This window comes from Bubalus kerabau, chromosome X (assembly GCF_029407905.1).
Source record: "Bubalus kerabau isolate K-KA32 ecotype Philippines breed swamp buffalo chromosome X, PCC_UOA_SB_1v2, whole genome shotgun sequence".
NCBI lineage: Eukaryota > Metazoa > Chordata > Mammalia > Artiodactyla > Bovidae > Bubalus > Bubalus kerabau.
In genome coordinates, this window is record NC_073647.1 from 68,506,063 (window position 1) to 68,529,275 (window position 23,213).

Genomic DNA, 23,213 nt, shown 5'->3' on the forward strand with positions numbered 1-23,213 from the left:
TCCAGATAACCTTCTATGTATTATTCCACACTTTTCTCATATTCAGTGTGTGTGTATGTATTTAGCTCAATATATCATGAATATTTCTTCTTCATTAACAGAGATATAATTCTCTGTAGTACAGAAAAGAGAAGAGATATCTTCTAGCCTTGTCATGTTGTTGAGAGCTTTGATTAGTCTTATAGGATGGGAGGAGAAAATGCATAAAAGATACACGAGCAGTCTGGCCATATTCCAGTGAAGTTCAGTATCCTTGAGACTGGCACTTTCCCTGCAGTTCAGTTATTAATAATATGATCATCTTCCTCCTGTTCCTCTGGCCTAACTAATATCCAACAACTTGGAGGTGAGACAAAATGACAGCCAATGAATAACAAATTATGATGCTTCAAAATTGGGTGGGGGGCAATTTTATAAGTAATTTTAATGGGCATTTTCTTGACTACTAAAGGAGTTAGGATACTTTTCCTATCATTATTTATTTATTTTTTTGTTTCTTTTTATAATATTTCTTTATTCATTTATTTATTTTTGGCTGTGCTGGGCATTCACTGGTGCATGGGGGTGGTGAGTGAGGAATACTCTTTAGTTGCAGTGCACAGGCTTCTCATTGTAGTGGTTTCTCTTGTCATGGAGCATGGGTTCTAAAGCACAGACTCAGTAATTATGGCACATGGGCTTAGTTGCTCCACAGCATGTGGGATCTTCCTGGATCAGGGACTGAACCTGTGTCTCCTGCATTGGCAGGCAGATTCTTTACCACTGAGACACCAGAGAAGTCCTGATTATTTATTTTTCTTCTTTTTCTTCTTCTTTTTTTCGGTCATGCCATGCAGCATGTGGGATCTTTAGTTCCCCAAGTAGAGATTGAATCTGTGCCCTTTGCAGTACAAGTCCTGGAGTCTTAACCACTGGACTGCCAGGGAATTCCCTCCATTCCATTTTTAAAAAGAGGAACCAGGTTTGGAGAGTTTAGGTAACTTGGTCAAGATAAAACAAATAGTAAGTAGGAGAATGAGAATTTAAATTTGTGTTAGTCAAATTAAAAGCTAGCTTTGGCTCAGGTGGTAAAGAATCTGCCTGCAATTCAGGAGACCCAGGTTCCATCCCTGGGTCAGGAAGATCCCCTGGAGAAGGGAATGGCAACCCACTCCAATATTCTTGCCTGGAGAATTCCATGGACAGAGGAACCTGGCAGACTACAGTCCAGGGGATCACAAAGAGTCAGACACAAGTCAGACACGACTGAGCGACTAACACACTTCAATTTCTAGTTAGTTAAATTGGATGCAAACTATCAGTTCAGTTCAGTCGCTCAGTCGTGTCTGACTCTTTGCGACCCCATGAATCGCAACACGCCAGGCCTCCCTGTCCATCACCAACTCCCAGAGTTCACCCAAACCCACGTCCATCGAGTCGGTGATGCCATCCAGCCATCTCATCCTCTGTCATCCCCTTCTCCTCCTGCCCCCAATCCCTCCCAGCATCAGAGTCTTTTCCAATGAGTCAACTCTTCGCATGAGGTGGCCAAAGTACTGGAGTTTCAGCTTCAGCATCATTCCTTCCCAAGAAATCCCAGGGCTGATCTCCTTCAGAATGGACTGGTTGGATCTCCTTGCAGTCCAAGGGACTCTCAAGAGTCTTCTCCAACACCACAGTGCGTTACTGCCTAATAATAGTCCCTGGGATACAGAAGCCCGCCTGGCGAGGGGCAGGGCCAGAGAGCCGAAGCACACCCGCGTAAAGTCTTTGTAGCTCCGCGACGGGGCGGAGCCTTGCCTGCCCCCTGGGGCCGCGTACCATTTAAGGCGCGCGCGCGCAGTGTCTTATTCTTTTAGCTTCGGACCCGGCAAGCTGACTTTCGAAAGCGAAGAGGGTATGCAGCCACCTAGCAATGTCTGGTGAGTCGGGTCAGCCTCAGGCTGACCCATCCCAGGCTGGGGTCGATATGCCGCACCCTGAGAGAGCTGGGGCTGTAGTCCCGGGGCGTGTGGTTCGAAGGGTCGGTCCCTTAGGGCGCCGGTCCTGGATCCAAAAGGTTTTTCAGCAAGTAATAGATTCACCTCGCCGGTGGGTCACCCCATTGGAGGTGGTTCCTGTTGCAGTTTTGGCCGTCCAGAGATACCTGTTAGAGGATGAGCCACGTAACGTGGAACCTAAACCTCCGATTTACTGCTTTGATGTGACAATCTCAGACGGGGTGTACCAAGAGAAGTGCTACCTGGACCCCAGCCTGAATTCTCTCGTATATAAAAATATTCTCAAAGTTGGCATAGAAGTGAAAATTTTCAGAGTCTCGTGCATTTACAACGAGAGAAGAATAGGCCAGGGATTCTTGTGCATAGATGACGTTCTCTGTGGGGAGTTGCTGGAGTCTGTTTCTCTAGAAACTCCCTTCAGAAATAGTGCGCACCGAGAGGTCCCCGAGAGACCTTTAAGAGGCGGAAAAAGTCATTACCTGCCCCTGTGGAATAACGAAGATCCGTATGGAGATATCTGGCTAAACAATAAGCAACCAAAGGAGCACAATTTTAACAGTAAGTAATTGGAGGGAATGCCGGAGGGGTTAAAAAATAGTTTTTATTTGGCAAAACTAATACAGTTATGTAAAGTTTAAAAATAAAATAAAATAAAAAAAAGAAAAAAAAATAGTTTTTAGGAATTCACTTTAATGGAAAAGGAAACGAAGGTGTTTGGGTCTTGTTAATTATAAGCCGGGAGTGGTAAGAGACAAGCTTTGCAGGATGACGGAGAGACGGTCGCTTAATGAAATTTGCACAGCTTGTGTCTTGGGTTGATGGTAAAAAGGGGCCATTTCGGCAAGTGTCTTGCATGCGGTTTATTTTGTTGTTGTTGTTTATTTTTTATTTTTTTAATTTTATTTTATTTTTAAACTTTACATAATTGTATTAGTTTTGCCAAATATCTTGCATGCGGTTTAAATTTAATCTGACGAACGTAGTCTCATTGCAGTCAGTGTTCCTCATGTGTTTGTTATACATTTGACGGAGTGAAATTCATTTTAGTTCTATTCCCATTCCAGTCATGGAAGTAGTACTTTCTGTGTTGTTGGAAAGATTTGAATTCGGCATAAAAGTTGTAAAAATTTGGGGTTCGCCTTTTTAGACTTTGATTCAAAAAAGGATGTTTGGCGATTTATTCCTTAGTTTACATTTAATGAAATGCCATTTGTATACCATTAACTGTAGCAGTTACGTAAATACTGTTTTTGGAATGTGTGATTTTTGCGGAAAAGCTTGAAATTCTCATTTTTGTGTTTATTACTTACCACGAACAAAACTAATCTAAGTTCAGTTTCATAAGAAGGAAGTTAACCTGATAATGCTGGCTCCTTAGTCATCAGCCACTGCTCTAAAATACATTTTTATCTATAAGAGATGGAAATGAGCAGAATTATAGGTATGTAGGTATATGGAATGGAGAAGGCAATGGCAACCCACTCCAGTACTCTTGCCTGGAAAATCCCATGGACGGAGGAGCCTGGTGGGCTGCAGTCCATGGGGTCGCTAGGAGTCGGACAGGACTGAGCGACTTCACTTTCATTTTTCACTTTCATGCATTGGAGAAGGTAATGGCAACCCACTCCAGTGTTCTTGCCTGGAGAATCCCAGGGACGGGGGAGCCTGGTGGGCTGCCGTCTCTGGGGTCACACGGAGTCGGACACGACTGAAGCGACTTGGCCTCAGGTATATGGAAAGGGGAAGAAATAAAGTGCAAAAAATAAAGGTGAAAGTACTGGAGCGAGAAAGAAAATTTTCTGCATTTACTGCTTTTCAGGTTGGTTGTTTTTTAACATTGCAGTAGTAATGCTATAATGTGTAACAGCAACAGACTTTAAAAGATAATTGAGATGAAAATAAGCAATTAAAATAATATCCAGTTATAAGAAAAAGAAGATGGCTGTAGAAATGTGTAGCGAAGATGATTTAAAAAACTTAAACTTTAAAAACAAGATACTCATTTCAGGGATGAAATAATCAAATTATTTTTTTTAATCTCAAGCATGGAATAAAGCAGTAGTGCATTACTACTCTGTTGAATATTTTTATTTTTAGAACTGAATGTACAAATGAAAAATTGGTGCTCTAGAAGAACTGAGAATAATTTGTAAAAAGTTATTTCATTTCTCTGATTATGAAAGTAATATCTATTCATTATTTAAACCATATTTTTATTGCAAAAGGCAAGGTGCATGTACTAAAAATCCAAACTTTATATTTAAAAGTATATTGTAAGACCCAAGTACAGTAAAGTATTAATGACAAATCTAGAACTATTGGTGTTTTTTCAGGTTTGTTGTATGTTTGAAGTTTTTAATAATAAAATGTCTGTGGGAGAGGGTGAGGGTGGGATGATTTGGGAGAATGACATTGAAACATGTATAATATCATATGTGAAACGAACCGCCAGTCCAGGTTCGATGCAGGATACAGGATGCTCAGGGCTGGTGCACTGGGATGACCCAGAGGGATGGTATGGGGAGAGAGGTAGGAGGGGGTTTCAGGATGGGGAACACGTGTGCACCCGTGGCAGATTCGTGTTGATGTATGGCAGAACCAAAACAATACTGTAAAGTAATTAGTCTCCAATTAAAATAAATAAATTTATATAAAATAATAATAATAAAATGGATGGAGTAAAAGACCCTTCTTACCTCCTCTTATGGCTTCAACTTTCCACTCAAAATAGGGAAAAATGATTATATTACATTTTATGATTTGTTATTTCTACTTCTCTCAAGTGTCTTTAACACACATATTTGTATACACTTTTCTATAGTGGGGGTGTACCATAATTTATATAATCATGCCCATTTTAATGGATAATTTATAGTTTTAGGCGGTTATTAGTTTTTCAGTTTTAGATCCAGTGCTGAACCTCATTAGGATATGCCCGTGTTTGTTTACTGTGTTCAAGTATTTCTGTTAAATGGACAGCTTCCTAGCAGTGAAATAAAGAGTATTTGAATTTTAAAATGGGTATTGACAAAGCGGTTTATGAAAAGATGGGTTCTTGCCTGGAGAATCCCAGGGACGGGGGAGCCTGGTGGGCTGCCGTCTTTGGGGTCGCACAGAGTCGGGCATGACTGAAGCCACTTAGCAGCAGCAACATATTTAGTAGAGTGCCCATTTCCCCATTTTATACTATTGTTTTTAATTATATCTTTAATCTAATTAATTTATAGGATTTCTTTGCTAAGGGCAGTAAATTTTTACCTGCTGTATATTGCAGGTTATTTTCTCCCACTCTCTCTTCTCTTAGATTTGTTGTGTGCTTTTGTGCTTTTTAAACTTTTCTATTCGGTATACTGTGTACACAGTAAAATAGAAAAATCTTAAAAACACAACTATATATATATATCTATGTAACCATCCCCCTAGATCAAGATATGGAGCATTTCAGGAACCCCAAAAATCTTCCTCTTCTGGTTCAGTACCCTATTCCAAAAGTAAACTATAATACGTCAGAGACAGCTTTTTAAAATGCCAAGTTAGGAGAATTCCCTGGTAGTCTAGTTGTTAGGACTCCACTTCCACTGTCCGGGTCCAGGGTTCCATCCCTGGTCAGGGACATAAGATCCTGTAAGCAGAGGGTGCAGGCAAAAAGTAAAATGGAAGTTGGACTGTGCCACTCTCCTGCCTAAACCCTTCCCCAGGGCTCCCCATTGCACTTAGACAAACATCTAGACCACCTACCGGGATCCACGTGGCCCTATGGTGGATGCAAACTCTCTGTAAAGAGATAGTAAATCTTTTTGTCTTTTCGAGACTTATGATTTCTGCTGCAGCTATTGAACTTTGTTTATGGAAAGTGGCATAGAAAATATGTAAATGTATGGGTTATTCTATTAACAAATCCTGGCTGCTGCTGCTAAGTCGCTTCAGTCGTGTCCAACTCTGTGCGACCCCTTAGACGGCAGCCCACCAGGCTCCCCCGTCCCTGGGATTCTCCAGGCAAGAACACTGGAGTGGGTTGCCATTTCCTTCTCCAATGCATGAAAGTCAAAAGTGAAAGTGAAGTCGCTCAGTCGTGCCCGACTCTTCGCGACCCCATGGACTGCTGGCAGCAGGCTGTATTTGTCCTGAGGACCACAGTTTGCGGAGCCCTGCTGTACACAACTGCAGCCTTCCTTACTTCTCTCCTGCACCATGTTGTTTCAGCATACCGGCCGCCATTTTTCCACCCCGCCCACCGGCCGCCATTTTTCCACGCCACCCACCAGCCGCCTTTTTTTTTTTTTCCCCCTTGCCGTTTTCGGCTCAGACGGTAAAGAGTCTGCCTGCAATGCAGGAGACCCAGGTTCAATCCATGGCTCAGGAAGATCCCCTGGAGGAACTGGCAACCCACTCCAGTATTCTTGCCTGGAGAATACCATGGACAGAGGAGCCTGGTGGGCTACACTCCATGGGGTCGCAAAGAGTCTGACACGACTGAGCGACTAACACACAAGCTTTAAACATCCAAGCTTTATCCTGCTGCAGGGACTTTGTGCCTGCTTTTTCTCTTTTTGGAAAGTTCCTTCCCATCCTCAGGTTTCAACTCAAATAAAACATTTTAAAAGGGTTATTTAAATATGTATTCCCTCCCCTTTTATTGTTATTGTGTGTGTGAGTCGCACAGTCATGTCTGACTCTTTGCGACCCCATGGGGTGTAACCCGCCAGTCTCTTGTCCATGGGATTCTCCAGGCAAGAATACTGGGGCCGGTAGCCATTTCCTTCTCCAGGGGATCTTCCTGAGCTAGGGATCAAACCTGGGTCTTGTGCATTGCAGGCGGACTTTTTACCATCTGAGCCACCAGGGAAAGAGTCCGCCTGCAACGCGGGAGATGCGGGAGAGGCGGGTTCAGCGCCTGGTTCGGGAAGATCCTCTGGAGAAGGAAATGGTTACCGGCCCCAGTATTCTTGCCTGGAGAATCCCATGGACAGAGGAACCTGGAGGGCTACAGTCCATGGCGTCACAAAGAGCGGGACACGACTGAGGGACTAACACTTTATTGTTATTACACCACTAGAACAGAATTGATAACATTCAGAAATTATTTTGTTTTCTTTCTCCTCCCTCTAATTTATAAGATCCTTGGGGGTAAGCACTCGTGTGTTTTTGGTTTTTTTTTTCCACTGCTGTGGTCTATTTTTCTTACAGCCAGGAAAATGTGTGGCACATAGTAGGCAGTTTAGAAGTGTTCATTGAATAAAGAATGAATGAAATAGATTACATTAATAGGTTTTCTGATGTTGAACCACTACTGTTTGTACTTGGTCATGCTTGTTATTGTTATATCTATATATTCAAGTGAATTTGATCCATAAGTTTTGTTATATTTTAGGAAAGTACTATTTCAGTTCAATTTTGATACCAGATTAATCAATATTAGTCTAAAGAATGAGTTAGGAAGCTTTCCTGTTTTTCTGAACTTAGAGAAATAACATGTTCTTTGAAGGTTTGGTGGAATTTAGCCCCAAAACTATTTGAACCTGGGACCTTGGGTGAGCATTGGGAGTTCGGAAAATGTTTTCCTTTTCAATTTTTGAGAAAGTAGTAAAACCAGTAACGCTTCTTTTGAGTGCATTTTTGAGAGTTGACATTTCACTAGGAAATCTCATTTCACCTAAATCTCAGAGCTGTACATAATCTACATGTTTTAATCTCTATCTTGTCAGTTACATCCCCTGATATGTTCCTAATGTTCAAGTCTTCACCCTTTTTCGTGATCAGCCTTGGCAGAGGTTTGTCTACTTTCTTGTTATTCAAAAATAAAACTTTTAGCTTTACTAATTAAAAGTCTGTATCAGGGAGATGTTTCTACTTTATTTGTACTGTCCTCTTTAATTATTTTTACATCCTTTGTTCATTTTTTATTTTTATTTTTGGTACTTCCTTCTAGAGTTGAATGCTTGGTTTATTTATTCCCTTCTTTATTTCTTCCAAAAGCTTTAACAGTTCTGAAATTTAACACAGTTACTGTTTTGGCTGTATACCCCAGGTTTTGAAGTATAGAGATTTTATTACTCATTACTCATATTTTCTGATTTTAAATTTGAGCTTGTTTACCCCTAAAAGTTTAGAAAAAGTTTACTTATTAGCTATGCATTTCCTTGTTATACCAGGTTTTAAAATTTTTAATTAGAACATTCCATATCCTTATTTTAAAATCTATTTTATTTGCCCATTTCTTTGAGAGGAATATTGACTTCTTTTTAGGAAGGTGATTTTGTTCATTTCTGCTTATATTTCTAAAAGTTTTAGGTTTAGATCTTTCCGTAATACGCAAAATTTCATAACTTGAGTATATCTTGGTGGATTTTACACTTAACAACATAGAATTTCTCTTAGTCCCTTTTTGCCTCAAATTATATTTTGTCTAATAGTACTGTTTTCCACTTACATGGTCTTTTAGCATTTACAGCCATGATTCTCAAACCTGAGTGGGCATCCACATCACCTCAAAGTGAAAGTGAAAGTTGCTCAGTCGTATCTGACTCTTTGCAACCCTATGGACTATAGTCCATGGAAGTCTTCAGGCCAGAATACTAGAGTGGGTAACTTTTCCCGTCTCCAGGGGATCTTTTCAACCCAGGGATCCAACCCAGGTATCCCGCTTTACAAGAGGATTCTTTACCAGCTGAGCCACAAGGGAAGCCCAAGAATACTGGAATGGGTAGCCTGTCCCTTCTCCAGCAGATCTTCCGGCTGCAGAACCTGGGTCTTCTGCATTGCAGGCAGATTCTTTACCAACTGAGCTATGAGGGAAGCCATATGACCTCAGAAATTCAGATTGCTGGATCCTGCCACCAGTTTATGATTCTCAGTACATCTGCCCTAGAATTTACATTTCTAACACATTGATTCTGCTGGTGCAAAGGCACACTTTGATAACCACTGGCTTAGTGTATATTTCTTTGTTCATCACTTTATTTCCATTTTTTAAAAAATGGTTTTTGCCATACATTCACATGAATCAGCCATGGGTGTACATGTGTTCCCCATCCTGACCCTGCCTCCCACCTCCCTCCCTTCCCATCTCTCAGGGTCATCCCCATGCACCAGCCCTGAGCACCTTGCCTCATGCATCAAACGTGGACTGGCGATCTATTTCACATGTGATAATATACATGTTTCAATGCTATTCTCTCAAATCATCCTTGTTTTAGGTTTCTCTCTATAGCTAAGCTTTTTCTTTTTTACCCAAACAAATTCTTTTTCTTTCAAGAGATGAAGTTAATCAAGTTACGTTTTATGTAATTAATGATGTTTATACTTATTCTTGCAGTCCTACTTTATTATATGCCATGCATTATTTTTTTAAAAGTTTATTTATTTTAATTGGAGGCTAATTACTTCACAATATTGTATTGGTTTTGCCATACATCAACATGAATCTGCCACGGGTGTACACGTGTTCCCCATCCCGAACCCCCCTCCCTCCTCCCTCTCCGTACCATTCCTCTGGGTCATCCCAGTGCACCAGCCCCGAGAATCCTGTATCATGCATTGAACCTGGACTGGCTATTCATTTCACATATGATATTATACATGTTTCAATGCCATTCTCCCAAATCATCCCACCCTTGCCCTCTCCCACAGAGTCCAGAAGACTGTTCTATACATCTGTGTCTCTTTTGCTGTCTCACATACAGAGTTATCATTACCATCTTTCTAGATTCCATATATATGTGTTAGTATACTGTATTGGTGTTTTTCTTTCTGGCTTACTTCACACTGTATAATAGGCTCCAGTTTCATCCACCTCATTAGAACTGATTCAAATGGATTCTTTTTAATGGCTGAGTAATACTCCATTGTGTATACGTACCACAGCTTTCTTATCCATTTATCTCCTGATAGACATCTAGGTTGCTTCCATGTCCTGGCTATTATAAACAGTGCTGCGATGAACATTGGGGTACACATGTCTCTTTCAATTCTGGTTTCCTCAGTGTGTATGCCCAGCAGTAGGATTGCTGGGTCATATGGCAGATCTATTTCCAGTTTTTTAAGGAAACTCCACACAGTTCTCCATAGTGGCTATACTAGTTTGCATTCCCACCAACAGTGTAAGAGGGTTCCCTTTTCTCCACACCCTCTCCAGCATTTATGGCTTGTAGACTTTTGGATCACAGCCATTCTGACTGGTGTGAAATGGTACCTCAATGTGGTTTTGAGTTGCATTTCTCTGATAATGAGTGATGTTGAGCATCTTTTCATGTGTTTGTTAGCCATCTCTATGTCTTCTTTGGAGAAATGTCTGTTTAGGTCTTTGGCCCATTTTTTGATTGGGTCATTTATTTTTCTGAAATTGAACTGCAGGAGTTGCTGGTATTTTTTTGAGATTAATTCTTTGTCAGTTGCTTCATTTGTTATTATTTTCTCCCATTCTGAAGGCTGTCTTTTCACCTTGCTTAGAGTTTCCTTTGTTGTGCAGAAGCTTTTAATTTTAATTAGGTCCCATTTGTTTATTTTTGCTTTTATTTCCACTATTCTGGGAGGTGGGTCATAGAGGATCCTGCTGTGATTCATGTCGGAGAGTGTTTTGCCTATGTTCTTCTCTAGGAGTTTTATAGTTTCTGATCTTATGTTTAAATATTTAATCCATTTTGAGTTTATTTTTTGAAAGTGTTCTACTTTCATTCTTTTACAAGTGGTCGACAAGTTTTCCCAGCACCACTTGTTAAAAGATTGTCTTTTCTCCATTGTATAGTCTTGCCTCCTTTGTCAAAGATAAGGTGGCCATAGGTGCATGGATTTATCTCTGGGCTTTGTATTTTGTTCCATTGATCTATATTTCTGTCTTTGTGCCAGTACCATACTGTCTTGATGACTGTGGCTTTGTAGTAGAGCCTGAAGTCAGGCAGGTTGATTCCTCCAGTTCCATTCTTTCTCAAGATTGCTTTGGCTATTTGAGGTTTTTTGTATTTCCATACAAATTTTGAAATTACTTGTTCTATCTCTGTAAAAATACCATTGGTAGCTTAATAGGGATTGAATTGAATCTATAGATTGCTTTGGATAGTATACTAATTTTCACTGTATTGATTCTTCCAATCCATGAACATGATATATTTCTCCATCCATTAGTGTCCTCTTTGATTTCTTTCACCAGTGTTTTATAGTTTTCTATATATACGTCTTTAGTTTCTTTAGGTATATTCCTAAGTATTTTATTCTTTTCGTTGCAATGGTGAATGGAATTGTTTCCTAAATTTCTCTATTTTCTCATTATTAGTGTATAAGAATGCAAGAGATTTCTGTGTGTTGATTTTATATCCTGAAACTTTACTATATTCATTGATTAGTAATTTTCTGGTGGAGTCTTTAGGATTTCCTATGTAGAGGATCATGTCATCTGCAAACAGTGAGAGTTTTACTTCTTCTTTTCCAATTTGGATTCCTTTTATTTCTTTTTCTGCTCTGATTGCTGTGGCCCAAACTTCCAAAACTATGTTGAATAGTAGTGGTGAGAGTGGGCACCCTTGTCTTGTTTCTGACTTTAGGGGAAATGATTTCAATTTTTCACCATTGAGGATAATGTTTGCTGTGGGTTTGTCATATATAGCTTTTATTATGTTGAGGTATGTTCCTTCTATTCCTGCTTTCTGGAGAGATTTTATCATAAATGGATGTTGAATTTTGTCAAAGGCTTTCTCTGCATCTATTGAGATGATCATATGGCTTTTATTTTTCAATTTGTTAATGTGGTGTATTACATTGACTGATTTGTGGATATTGAAGAAACCTTGCATCCCTGGGATAAAGCCCACTTGGTCATGGTGTATGATCTTTTTAATGTTTTGTTGGATTCTGATTGCTGGAATTTTTTAAGGATTTTTGCATCTATGTTCATCAGTGATATTGGCCTATAGTTTTCTTTTTCTATGGCATCTTTGTCAGGTTTTGTTATTAGGGTGATGGTGGCCTCATAGAATGAGTTTGGAAGTTTAGCTTCCTCTGCAATTTTCTGGAACAGTTTGAGTAGGATATGTGTTAGCTCTTCTCTTAATTTTTGGTAGAATTCCACTGTAAAGCCGTCTGGACCTGGGCTTTTGTTTGCTGGAAGATTTCTGATTACAGTTTCAATTTCCATGCTTTTGATGGATCTGTTATGATTTTCTATTTCTTCCTGGTTCAGTTTTGGAAAGTTGTACTTTTCTAAGAATTTGTCCATTTCTTCCAAGTTGCCCATTTTATTGGCATATAATTGCTGATAGTAGTCTCTTATGATCCTTTGTATTTCTGTGCTGTCTGTTGTGATCTCTCCATTTTCATTTCTAATTTTATTGATTTGATTTTTCTCCCTTTGTCTCTTGATGAGTCTGGCTAATGGTTTGTCAATTTTATTTATCCTTTATAAGAAACAGGTTTTGGCTTTGTTGATTTTTGCTATGGTCTCTTTTGTTTCTTTTGCATTTATTTCTGCCCTAATTTTTAAGATTTCTTTCCTTCTACTAACCCTGAGGTTCTTCATTTCTTCCTTTTCTAGTTGCTTTAGGTGTAGAGTTAGGTTATTTATTTGACTTTTTTCTTGTTTCTTGAGGTATGCCTGTATTGCTATGAACCTTCCCCTTAGCACTGCTTTTACAGTGTTCCACAGGTTTTGGGTTGTTATGTTTTCATTTTCATTCATTTCTATGCATATTTTGATTTCTTTTTGATTTCTTCTGTGATTTGTTGGTTATTCAGCAGTGTGTTGTTCAGCCTCCATAGGTTGGCATTTTAAATAGTTTTTCTCCTGTAATTGAGATTTAATCTTACTGCATTGTGGTCAGAAAAGATGCTTGGAATGATTTCAATGTTTTTGAATTTACCAAGGCTAGATTTATGGCCCTGGATGTGATCTATCTTGGAGAAGGTTCCGTGTGCACTTGAGAAAAAAGTGAAATTCATTGTTTTGGGGTGAAATGTCCTATAGATATCAGTTAGGTCTAACTGGTCTATTGTATCATTTAAAGTTTGTGTTTCCTTGTTAATTTCCTGTTTAGTTGATCTAGCCATAGGTGTGAGTGGGGTATTAAAGTCTCCCTCTATTATTGTGTTATTGTTAATTTCCCCTTTCATACTTGTTAGCATTTGTCTTACATATTGTGGTGCTCCTATGTTGGGTGCATATATATTTATAATTGTTTTATATTCTTCTTGGATTGATCCTTTGATCATGATGTAGTGTCCTTCTTTGTCTCTTTTCACAGCCTTTGTTTTAAAGTCTGTTTTATCTGATATGAGTATTGCTACTCCTGCTTTCTTTTGGTCTCTGTTTGCGTGGAATATCTTTTTCCAGCCCTTCACTTTCAGTCTGTATGTGTCCCCTGTTTTGAGGTGGGTCTCTTGTAGACAACATATATAGGGGTCTTGTTTTTGTATCCATTCAGCCAGTCTTTGTCTTTTGGTTGGGGCATTCAACCCATTTACGTTTAAGGTAATTATTGATAAGTATGATACCATTGCCATTTACTTCATTGTTTTGGTTTCAAGTTTATACACCCTTGTGTTTCCTGTCTAGAGAAGATCATTTAGTATTTCTTGGAGAGCTGGTTTAGTGGTGCTGAATTCTCTCAGCTTTTGCTTGTTTGTAAAGGTTTGAATATTTGAATGAGATCCTTGCTGGGTACAGTAATCTGGGCTGTAGCTTATTTTCTTTCATCACTTTAAGTATGTCCTGCCATTCCCTCCTGGCCTGAAGAGTTTCTATTGAAAGATCAGCTGTTATCCTTATGGGAATCCCCTTGTGTGTTATTTGTTGTTTTTCCCTTGGTGCTTTTAATATTTGTTCTTTGTGTTTGATCTTTGTTGATTTGATTAATATGTGTCTTGGGGTGTTTCACCTTGGGTTTATCCTGTTTGGGACTCTCTGGGTTTCTTGGACTTGGGTGATTATTTCCTTCCCCATTTTAGGGAAGTTTTCAGCTATTATCTCCTCAAGTATTTTCTCATGGTCTTTCTTTTTGTCTTCTTCTTCTGGGACTTCCGTGATTCGAATGTTGGGGTGGTTAACATTGTCCCAGAAGTCTCTGATGTTGTCCTCATTTCTTTTAATTCATATTTCTTTTTTCCTCTCTGATTCATTTTTTTCTACCATTCTATCTTCTACTTCATTAATCCTCCCTTCTGCCTCCCTTATTCTACTATTTGTTCCCTCCAGAGTGTTTTTGATCACATTTGTTGCATTATTCATTATATATTGACTCTTTTATTTCTGCTAGGTCCTTGTTAAACCTTTCTGACCTCTTCTCAATCCTTGTCTCCAGGCTGTTTATCTGTGATTCCATTTTGTTTTCAAGATTTTGGATCATTCTCACTATCATTGTTCAGAATTCTTTATCAGGTAGATTCCCTATCTCTTCCTCTTTTGTTTGGTTTGGTGGGCATTTAGCCTGTTCCTTTACCTTCTGGGTATTCCTTTGTCTCTTCATCTTGTTTATATTGCTGTGTTTGGGGTGGCCTTTCTGTATTCTGGCAGTTTGTGGAGTTCTCTTTATTGTGGAGTTTCCTCACTGTGGGTGGGGTTGTACAGGTGGCTTGTCAAGGTTTCCTGGTTAGGGAAGCTTGTGTCGGGTGTTCTGGTGGGTAGAGCTGGATTTATTCTTTCTGGAGTGCAATGAAGTGTCCAGTAATGAGTTATGAGTTGTCAGTGGGTTTGGAGAGACTTTGGGCAGCCTGTATATTGAAGCTCAGGGCTGTGTTCCTGTGTTGCTGGAGAATTTGTGTGGTATGTCTTGCTCTGGAACTTGTTGGCCCTTGGGTGGTGCTTGGTTTCAGTGTAGGTATGGAGGTGTTTGATGAGCTCCTGTCAATTAATGTTCCCTGGAGTCAGGAGTTCTCTGGTGTTCTCAGGGTTTGCACTTAAGCCTCCTGCTTCCGGTTTTCAGTCTTATTTTTACAGTAGCCTCAAGACTTCTCCATCTATACAGCACCATTGATAAAACGTCTAGGTTAAAGTTGAAAAGTTTCTCCACAGTGAGGGACACCCAGAGACATTCACAGAGTTACATGGAGAAGAGAAGAGGGAGGAGGGAGTTAGAGGTGACCCGAATGAGATGAGGTGGAATCAAAAGAAGAGAGAGCAAGCTAGGCAGTAATCACTTCCTTACCTGCGCTCCACAGTCTGGACCACTCAGAGATGTTCATGGAGTTAAACACAGAAGAGAAGAGGGAGGAAGGAGACAGAGGTGACTAGGAGGAGAAGGGGAATCAAAAGTAGAGAGATAGATCTAGGCAGTAGTCAGTTACCTAAGTGTTATCCACTGCCCGGAATACCCAAAGTGTCACAGAGTTAGGTAGAGAAGAGAAGGGGGAGGGAGGAGATAGAGGGGACCTGGTGGAGAAAAAGGAGAGTCAAAAGGGGGAGAGAGCAATCAAGCCAGTAATCACACTCCCAAGTAAAAATGGGTACTGAGGATTGGGTTCTTAAAGGTACGCAATTGATAACAAACACCAAAAAGCAAAGATTAAAAATCTAGAGTAGAGTTTGGATTTTCAAAAGTACAATATTAAAGAAAAAAAAAAGTCACAAAATTATAATATATATATATATATATATATATATATATATATATGAAGTTTGCGTTAAAAATAGGGTCTCTCTTTTTTTTGCAAAGTAATGGTAGGTTATAAAAATTAAAATTAAAGGAGTAATAAGGACTTAAAAAAATTTTTTTTAAATAAAGAATGATAAAAGCCTTTATTTTCTTTTTTTAAACTCTCCTTCTGAAGTATAGAGTGGAGTTTTCCAGAGGCTGCATGTCAAGGACATTGAAACAGACTGAATAAATGCCAAAGAAAATATGATTTATCCAGCTGTATTCTTTTAAGCTAGATACTAAAGAGATCTGCAAAAATGTAAAACAATACCACTCTTCCCACTACATTTTTGATTTTGAACAATGTAGTCATTTTTCAAAAATACATCTTTTTACTATGTATAACAGATTTATTGTTTTTGTTTTAAAGAAATTAATAAATATTTTTATTTCTTAGTTTTACTATGTAATATGATAAGTATTGGTAAATATTACCCACATACACAGAAGCTTATTGAGAAGGCAATGGCACCCCACTCCAGTACTCTTGCCTGGAAAATCCCATGGACGGAGGAGCCTGGTAGGTTGCAGTCCATGGGGTCGCTAGGAGTCGGACGTGACTGAGCGACTTCACTTTTACTTTTCACTTTCATGCACTGGAGAAGGAAATGGCAACCCACTCCAGTGTTCTTGCCTGGAGAATCCTAGGGACGGGGAGCCTGGTGGGCTGCCATTTATGGGGTCACACAGAGTTGGACACGACTGAAGTGACTTAGCATAGCATTGAGGTCTTCAGTAATTTTTTAAGACTATAAAGGGGTCCTGAGACCACCAAGTTTGAGAAACACTATTGCGTTGTTTACTAATTTTTATATTGACTATGTAGTCTATTATTTTCATTGTTTCTTTTGATAAAGAATCCACTTATTTCTATGAATTTACATGGATTCCCCATTGTCTATGTAATTTCTTTTTAACTTGTAATTTTTTTTAGATTTTAGAGATATGTATATTCTATGAAGTTAATGAGGGTTTTTTGTTGTTGTTTTTACCCAATCTGGGAAAATGTTCTCCAGGCAGATGTTTGATCATGGCTGTCTGGACTCAATTATAGCAGAAATAGTAGCTCTTACAGCTCTGGTTTTATAAAAGTGTGTAGCTTTTGAATTTATTCCACTTGTAAAGGAGGTGTATGTGCCTTCATTGGTCAAGAGTGTTCCACATACACTCTAGATAATTCAGAGCTGAGGTACAGTTTGTTTCACCATATTAAAAAGGAAATTACTTAATTGTGTCAGATCAAATACTAGTCTCTGTGATCCTGGACTAGTAGTTTTGGGAGAATCTGGAGGGAAATTTATACAAGATACCTAATACTGAAAATGGGGTGGGTATTAATGGTAGTGTTGTAATTATAAAAGGCCATTTAAACTCTTACTGAAAACAAATTACGAGAATACTTTTAATACCAAAGTTGAGGTGGTGATACATTATATAAATAAAAATGGAAGTGGAGGATGCCTTAGAGAAGTAAATGAAATGTTTGAACAAATACCAGTTCAGGTTTTAAAAGCTGGGACTGTAGGCTATGAGAACAAAATGTGGAGAAAATTGCAGATGGAATCCCTCTTAGCCCAAGGAAGAATAAAATTAGAAATACAAATTAATCTTCTAAAGATGATGAATAGCTTTTAAACAGTTTTGGCACTTACCAACAGGCTTGGAGATTAAAACATTTCCAAGTAAATTATATGGCATATAAAAATGTAATAAATGCCATTGGTAGGTAGAAAAATGGGATGGAGATAAGTAAGGGGATTAGTTTTCTATAGGGGGGTTAGAGCTAGCATCACTAAGAAAGTGACCTTTGAGCAAAACTTGAAGGAGAAAAAGTCACTCAGATATCTAAGAGAAAGACATTCCAGACCCAGGGAACAGCAAGTGCAAAGGCCCTGATACAGGACCGTGTCTGGAATGTTTGGGGAAAATTGAACTTACACATATGAGACTAAGGTGGGGGCAATAAAGAAATATATCATGAAAATTCTACAAATTAAATGTATAAGTGCTAAGTAGTGGGAAAATATTCCATGGTTTTGAGTTTTTTCTTAAGGAAGGTAAGTTTTGATCCAAGTCTTCCAGGAAGTAATTACACAGTTTGACAAGATAGAGAGTATTATAGATGGACAATTCCATCTAAATGTGTTAGTTAGCATAGGTATTTACCTATATTCCAGTAACATAGTAAATCATGGGTATGTGTGTGTGTGTGTGTGTGTATATATATACACATATATATATATATTTAACCATTATTATTAAGGTTACTGTTTATTGCTAAGTTTTGTATGTGGGAAGTATATAGACTGGTTTAGCTGGTGAGAAGGAGTTGCTTTGGGTCTGATCTGGCTACCATTTTTAACTAATAAAATAGAATTTTGAAATCACTATGACATATTTTTTCTTTTTTGTATTCTAGATACCAAAATAATTTCCCTTTCTCACCTTGAGATGACCTGGTCTAAAACAAAGAATTTTCCTCCATTGCTTGTGAGAATCTTATATAAATCAAAACTGCGATACTATGGAAAACCCAATAAAAAGATAATTGAGCCATACCAGGTATGAATAGTGATAAGATGTTATATGTTAATTTATCAATCATAAATTATAACTTGCAGACCTGATACCTTCATTAGGATAATTTATGTTTAAATAACACGTTAAAAGTTCAACTTAGTAATGTATATAATGAACATAAATATATATTTCAGAGTATTTTTCTGTATAATTTCTTATACAAAATGGAATTATTTCTGTATTAGTGCTCTTTAGTTCCCTTGATCCAGCTAGTCTCCTTCACACCTTTTTCTGTATCTTCAGTGTTTTCCTTTTTTACTGAGATTTCTATACCAGCATATAAATATTAGTAATATATAGTCTGTGTGGGCATGCTCAGTTGCTTCAGTTGTGTCCGACTCTTTGCAACCCCATGGACTGTAGTCCTCTGTCCATGAAATTTTCCTGGTAAGAATACTGGAATGGGTTGTCATGCTCTCCTCCATGAGATCTTCTTGACCCAGGGATCAAACCCGTGTCACCTGCATCTCCTACATTGCAGCCAGATACTTTACTACTGAGCCACCATGGAAGCCCAGATATATAGTATAGTCTTCCATTTTAAAAAAGGAAAACAATCTTTGACATCAGGACACCTATATTCTCTCTCTCCTTCAGGCAAGCTCCTTGAAGAAGTAGTCTACACTAGTTGTTTTCACTGTCTTGCCTCCTGTTTACTTCTCAACACAATTAACTTGGCTCTTTTCTTCAGCTGGTCACTCACTATAGAGACCTTAATTGTCAAATCTATCTGACACTTCTCTGTTATCTTGACTGTGCATATGATGCTGATTTCTGTCCCATTTTTTTTAAACTTAACATTTTACTGTATTTCCACATTATCAAAAATTATTTTGAGTGCTTTGCTAAGCTTTTATAATAAAAGTTATACATACTTCTAGGGAATTTGCAAAGTGTATAAAGATATATAAAGCTGATAAATAATATCAACCCAAATCCTACCATTCAGTGAGAATCACTGTTAATATTAGTGTGTTTTATTCCCCCATTTTGTATGTATAGATCATATATATACATACATGTAGGTATCTCTCATAAATGCATATGTCTCTGATAGCATATGTATGTCATATATACCACATCTATGCATATATGTATTCCTGTCATGTATTTGTTGTCATTTAGTTACCAAGTCATGTCCAAATCTTTGTGATCCCATGAACTGTGGCCTCCCAGGCTCCTCTGTCCATGGGATTTCCTAGGCAAGAATACTGGAGTGTGTTGCCATTTCCTTCACCAGGGGATATTCATGACCCAGGGATCAAACCCGTGTCTCCTGCATTGGCAGGTGGATTCTTTATCACTGAGCCACTAGGGAAGTCCCCTATCATATATTACATATGACTATGTAATATATCATCAGAGAAGGCAATGGCACCCCACTCCAGTACTCTTGCCTGGAAAATCCCATGGACAGAGGAGCTGGTGGGCTGCAGTCCATGGGGTCGCTATGAGTCAGACACGACTGAGTGACTTCACTTTCACTTTTCACTTTCACGCATTGGGGAAGGGAATGGCAACCTACTCCAATGTTCTTGCCTGGAGATTTCCAGGAACAGGGGAGCCTGATGGACTGCTGTCTATGGGGATCGCACAGTCGGACACGACTGAAGTGACTTAGCAGCAGCAGCATGTCATATATCATAGTAAATTTTCTTACAAAATGGGAATCATAGTATATATAACATTTTGTATCATTTAACATTTTCTTAAGTATTTTCTCACATTACTAAAAGTTCTTCATTCATAAGTTTTCATCATTACAGAGTCTCTCATATTACATCATAAATTACTCAGTGGTTCTCCTATAATTTTGCTTCCTCATTCTTAAAAAATAAAATTTGAACACCATGTAGGTAAAAGTAACTAATATGCATTTATTAGGTAAAATATGCTTTTACTTTTGTTTTTCCTAGACCTTTTTGGAAGTTGCTGACAGCTCAGGCACAGTGTCTGTGATTATGTGGAATACCCTGTGCCCTGAGTGGTACAAAAGTCTGCATGTTGGTTTAGTTCTTCTGCTTCAAAATTATTCTGTTAGAAAGAGTTATCCATTCAGGATGCAGCCTCTTCCTGTGGATCGACACATCAAACTGATTTCTACAATGGGTTAAGTATTCAGTGAATTTGTTATTTTATCAGTGTTTTGTTTGTATAAATTTGTAAAGTACCATATCAGTCAAAAGAACTTAAAAATTACTGAAGCTGTTAGAACCTGACAAACCTTTAAATTCCTTCATCCATAAAAAAATTTTGAGCAATCACTTAATAAGTGTATTTATTCATTTATTAAGGAAAAGCATCTGAGATATTTATTATTGATTAATGAATGAGTGCCACTTTGGATTTACTTATTTTTCTTTTCTTTCATTTTTGTATTAAAATATTAAATAGTGACTTGAATATAGTTTTTGTTACTTCAAGGTACCATTTCACAGGGCTTTTGTCAACATTCTATTTTGAAATAATTTTGAACTTACACACAGAAGTTGAAAGAATAGTATAAAGAACTCCTGTATACCCTTCACACAGATTCAGCAGTTGGCAACATTTACTTTATCATTTCTCCACTATAGATAGATAGATAGATAGATCTCACCTCTGAACCATTTGAGAGTAAGTGGCAGCCATCATATATACATATCCCTTTACCTCTAAACACTTTGGTGATATTTTACTCTCTATTTCCTAAGAACAAGAACATTCTATTACACAGTCACAGGTCACAGTATAGTTATCAAAACTAGGAAATTTAAAGTTGATATAATAATGCTATATAACTTATGATCAGTATTCAAATGTTGCCAATTATTGTAATCTTGAAAGGGCTCTTCCTAATTAGTATTGAAATCACAGTATTGATATCTTGGCATCATCCTTAATATTTGGGGAACATTAGAATTAATATATTAAGTGATTGCTTAAGGTGTGGATATGACTTCTTTGAATTTCCATTTTTCAAAATTGTAGGACACATCAGTCAACAGTTTTAAGCACTGTTTTTGGTTTGTCATAGTTTTATATTGGACCTGTATTTCTATGTATTCTGAACTCCCTAGCAGACCTATTAAGGTTAATTACATAAAGAATGTTCAGATAATGTAGCCTTTGTTCACTGTTTACCGAAACATATATTTAGGACAATTTCATATGATTTTGTATTAGTGTCTACCGGCTATTGAAGGTAGACATCAATCTGGCTGGGTGAACAAGATATTAATTAATTTGGTACGACTAGTCCATTATCGCATTACTCTTTATCATAGGAGAAGATAAACTGATTGCTGTTGAGATTTAATTAAGAAAATGTAGTGAAAGTTAGCAAGAGGAAGCTAATTCTAAACGTGTATTATTGTGTCTGCCAACTTATAAATTCTTTCCCACAACCATGCATCTCCAAGTGACAAAATTGCTTTTTAGTAAAAATTGAGACATTCTTTGTCAATAGCAGATAAGGTAAGTGACTTTGTTGATGTCATATAATTGATCACTGGCATAGTGAAAATTGAAACCTAGTTCTCCTGATACCTAACCTAATGTTCTTTTTACTAAATACAGTGTTTTCTGATATAAAGAAAATTAACTTCAATCACAGTTTCTATGTGGCTGTGGACAAATCTAAAAATGAGTCTGTACTAATAGCTGCTTCTAAACCTTAAAAACATATGGAAAGTGGGCAATAGGCAGCATGTGGTCAGTAGATAAATAGTTATTAAAACATAGCAGTGAAAGTGAATTGAGCTCTATGCTACCTCTGCTACACAGAATTATAGGGCCAGATTTTGATAATATAAACTCTCTTTTTAAGATATGCTGCTGCTGCTGCTAAGTCGCTTCAGTCGTGTCCAACTCTGTGCGACCCCATAGACGGCAGCCCACTAGGTGAAGCTATTTTTACTTTTAAGTGAATAACTACAAATACAGAAATCATTTTTAAAATGAGAGCCTTAATGAGAATATGTTTAAAATGCACCTTTTAGTCTTTAGAACAGTTTTACTTATCAGTGTTAGCATCAGTCTCTGTTATCCCACACCTTTTTAATAAGTAACAGGACTTTTTCCCTCTTCATCAAGGGTCAGTGAGCTATTTCTACAAATAGCTGAATAGTAAATATTATAGGATGTATAAGCAGTATAGTCTCTTTCACAACAACTCAGCTCTGTCTTTATTGAGTGAAAGCAACCAAAGATAATATGTCAATGGATGGGCATAGCTGTATTACAGTAAAACTTTTATTTGCAAAACACAGGCAGCCATCTACAAGCCATAGTTTGCCTAGTGTTCCTGTATAAGTGGATCTCAATACTACTGATACATTAGTATCATTTCAGGAGCTTTAAAGAACCATGACCACCCCACTCTCAGAGATTTTGAATTATTAATAATTATTCTGAGGAGGGGACCACACATTGATGTATCTCTGAAACTCCTCAGATGGATTCTAATGTACAACCAGGGTTGAAAACTATTGATCTATGATTTTTAAAAATCTCAGTGTGATTAATCATCTTTTAAAGGGAAAAAAAAGTTCTGTAAACTGTGGTAGGCACAGGAAACACAAAGATAAGTAATATAGAATTCTACCCTTAGAATTAATCTAACACATAGATAGAGAACCTGTGGACACAGCGGGGGAAAGAGAGGGTAGGACAAATTAAGAGAGTAGCATTGAAACATATACATTACTCTGTGTAAAAAAGATAGCTAGTGGGAAGCTGCTGTATAGTACAGGGAGCTCAACTAGGTCCTCTGTGATGACCTAAGGAGTGGTTAGGAGGCTCGGGAAGGAGGGGATATATGTATACTTATAGATGACTCATGTTGTTGTACAGCAGAAACCAACACAACAATTATCCTCCAATTTAAAAAAATAATTAGTCTAGCAAGGTAACAGATATGTAAGATGAACAAATTACATTAACATGAAAGACTGCTGACAGTAAACAGTAAGAAAAGGATGAATGGAAGGGGAGAGGAAATGAACAGAAATGTAGTTGAGGAAAGAGTGAATGGTCTGGAGAGTAGGAGAATGGGTTG

General features: G+C 38.0%; 1 protein-coding gene across 4 annotated transcripts in view; it reads left to right on the top strand.

Annotated features, from left to right (window-relative positions):
* The first annotated feature begins 1,836 nt into the window (after nt 1-1,836).
* The window catches only part of RADX (RPA1 related single stranded DNA binding protein, X-linked), a 92,680-nt gene continuing 71,303 nt past the window's right edge, over nt 1,837-23,213 (top strand). For all 4 annotated transcript variants that reach the window (XM_055563995.1, XM_055563996.1, XM_055563997.1 and 1 more), the window contains exons 1-3: nt 1,837-2,537; nt 18,015-18,157; nt 20,092-20,284. In XM_055563995.1, the coding sequence (XP_055419970.1) occupies nt 1,895-2,537; nt 18,015-18,157; nt 20,092-20,284 (979 nt within the window). In that variant the 5' untranslated portion in view covers nt 1,837-1,894. The remainder of the gene's footprint in view (nt 2,538-18,014; nt 18,158-20,091; nt 20,285-23,213) is intronic.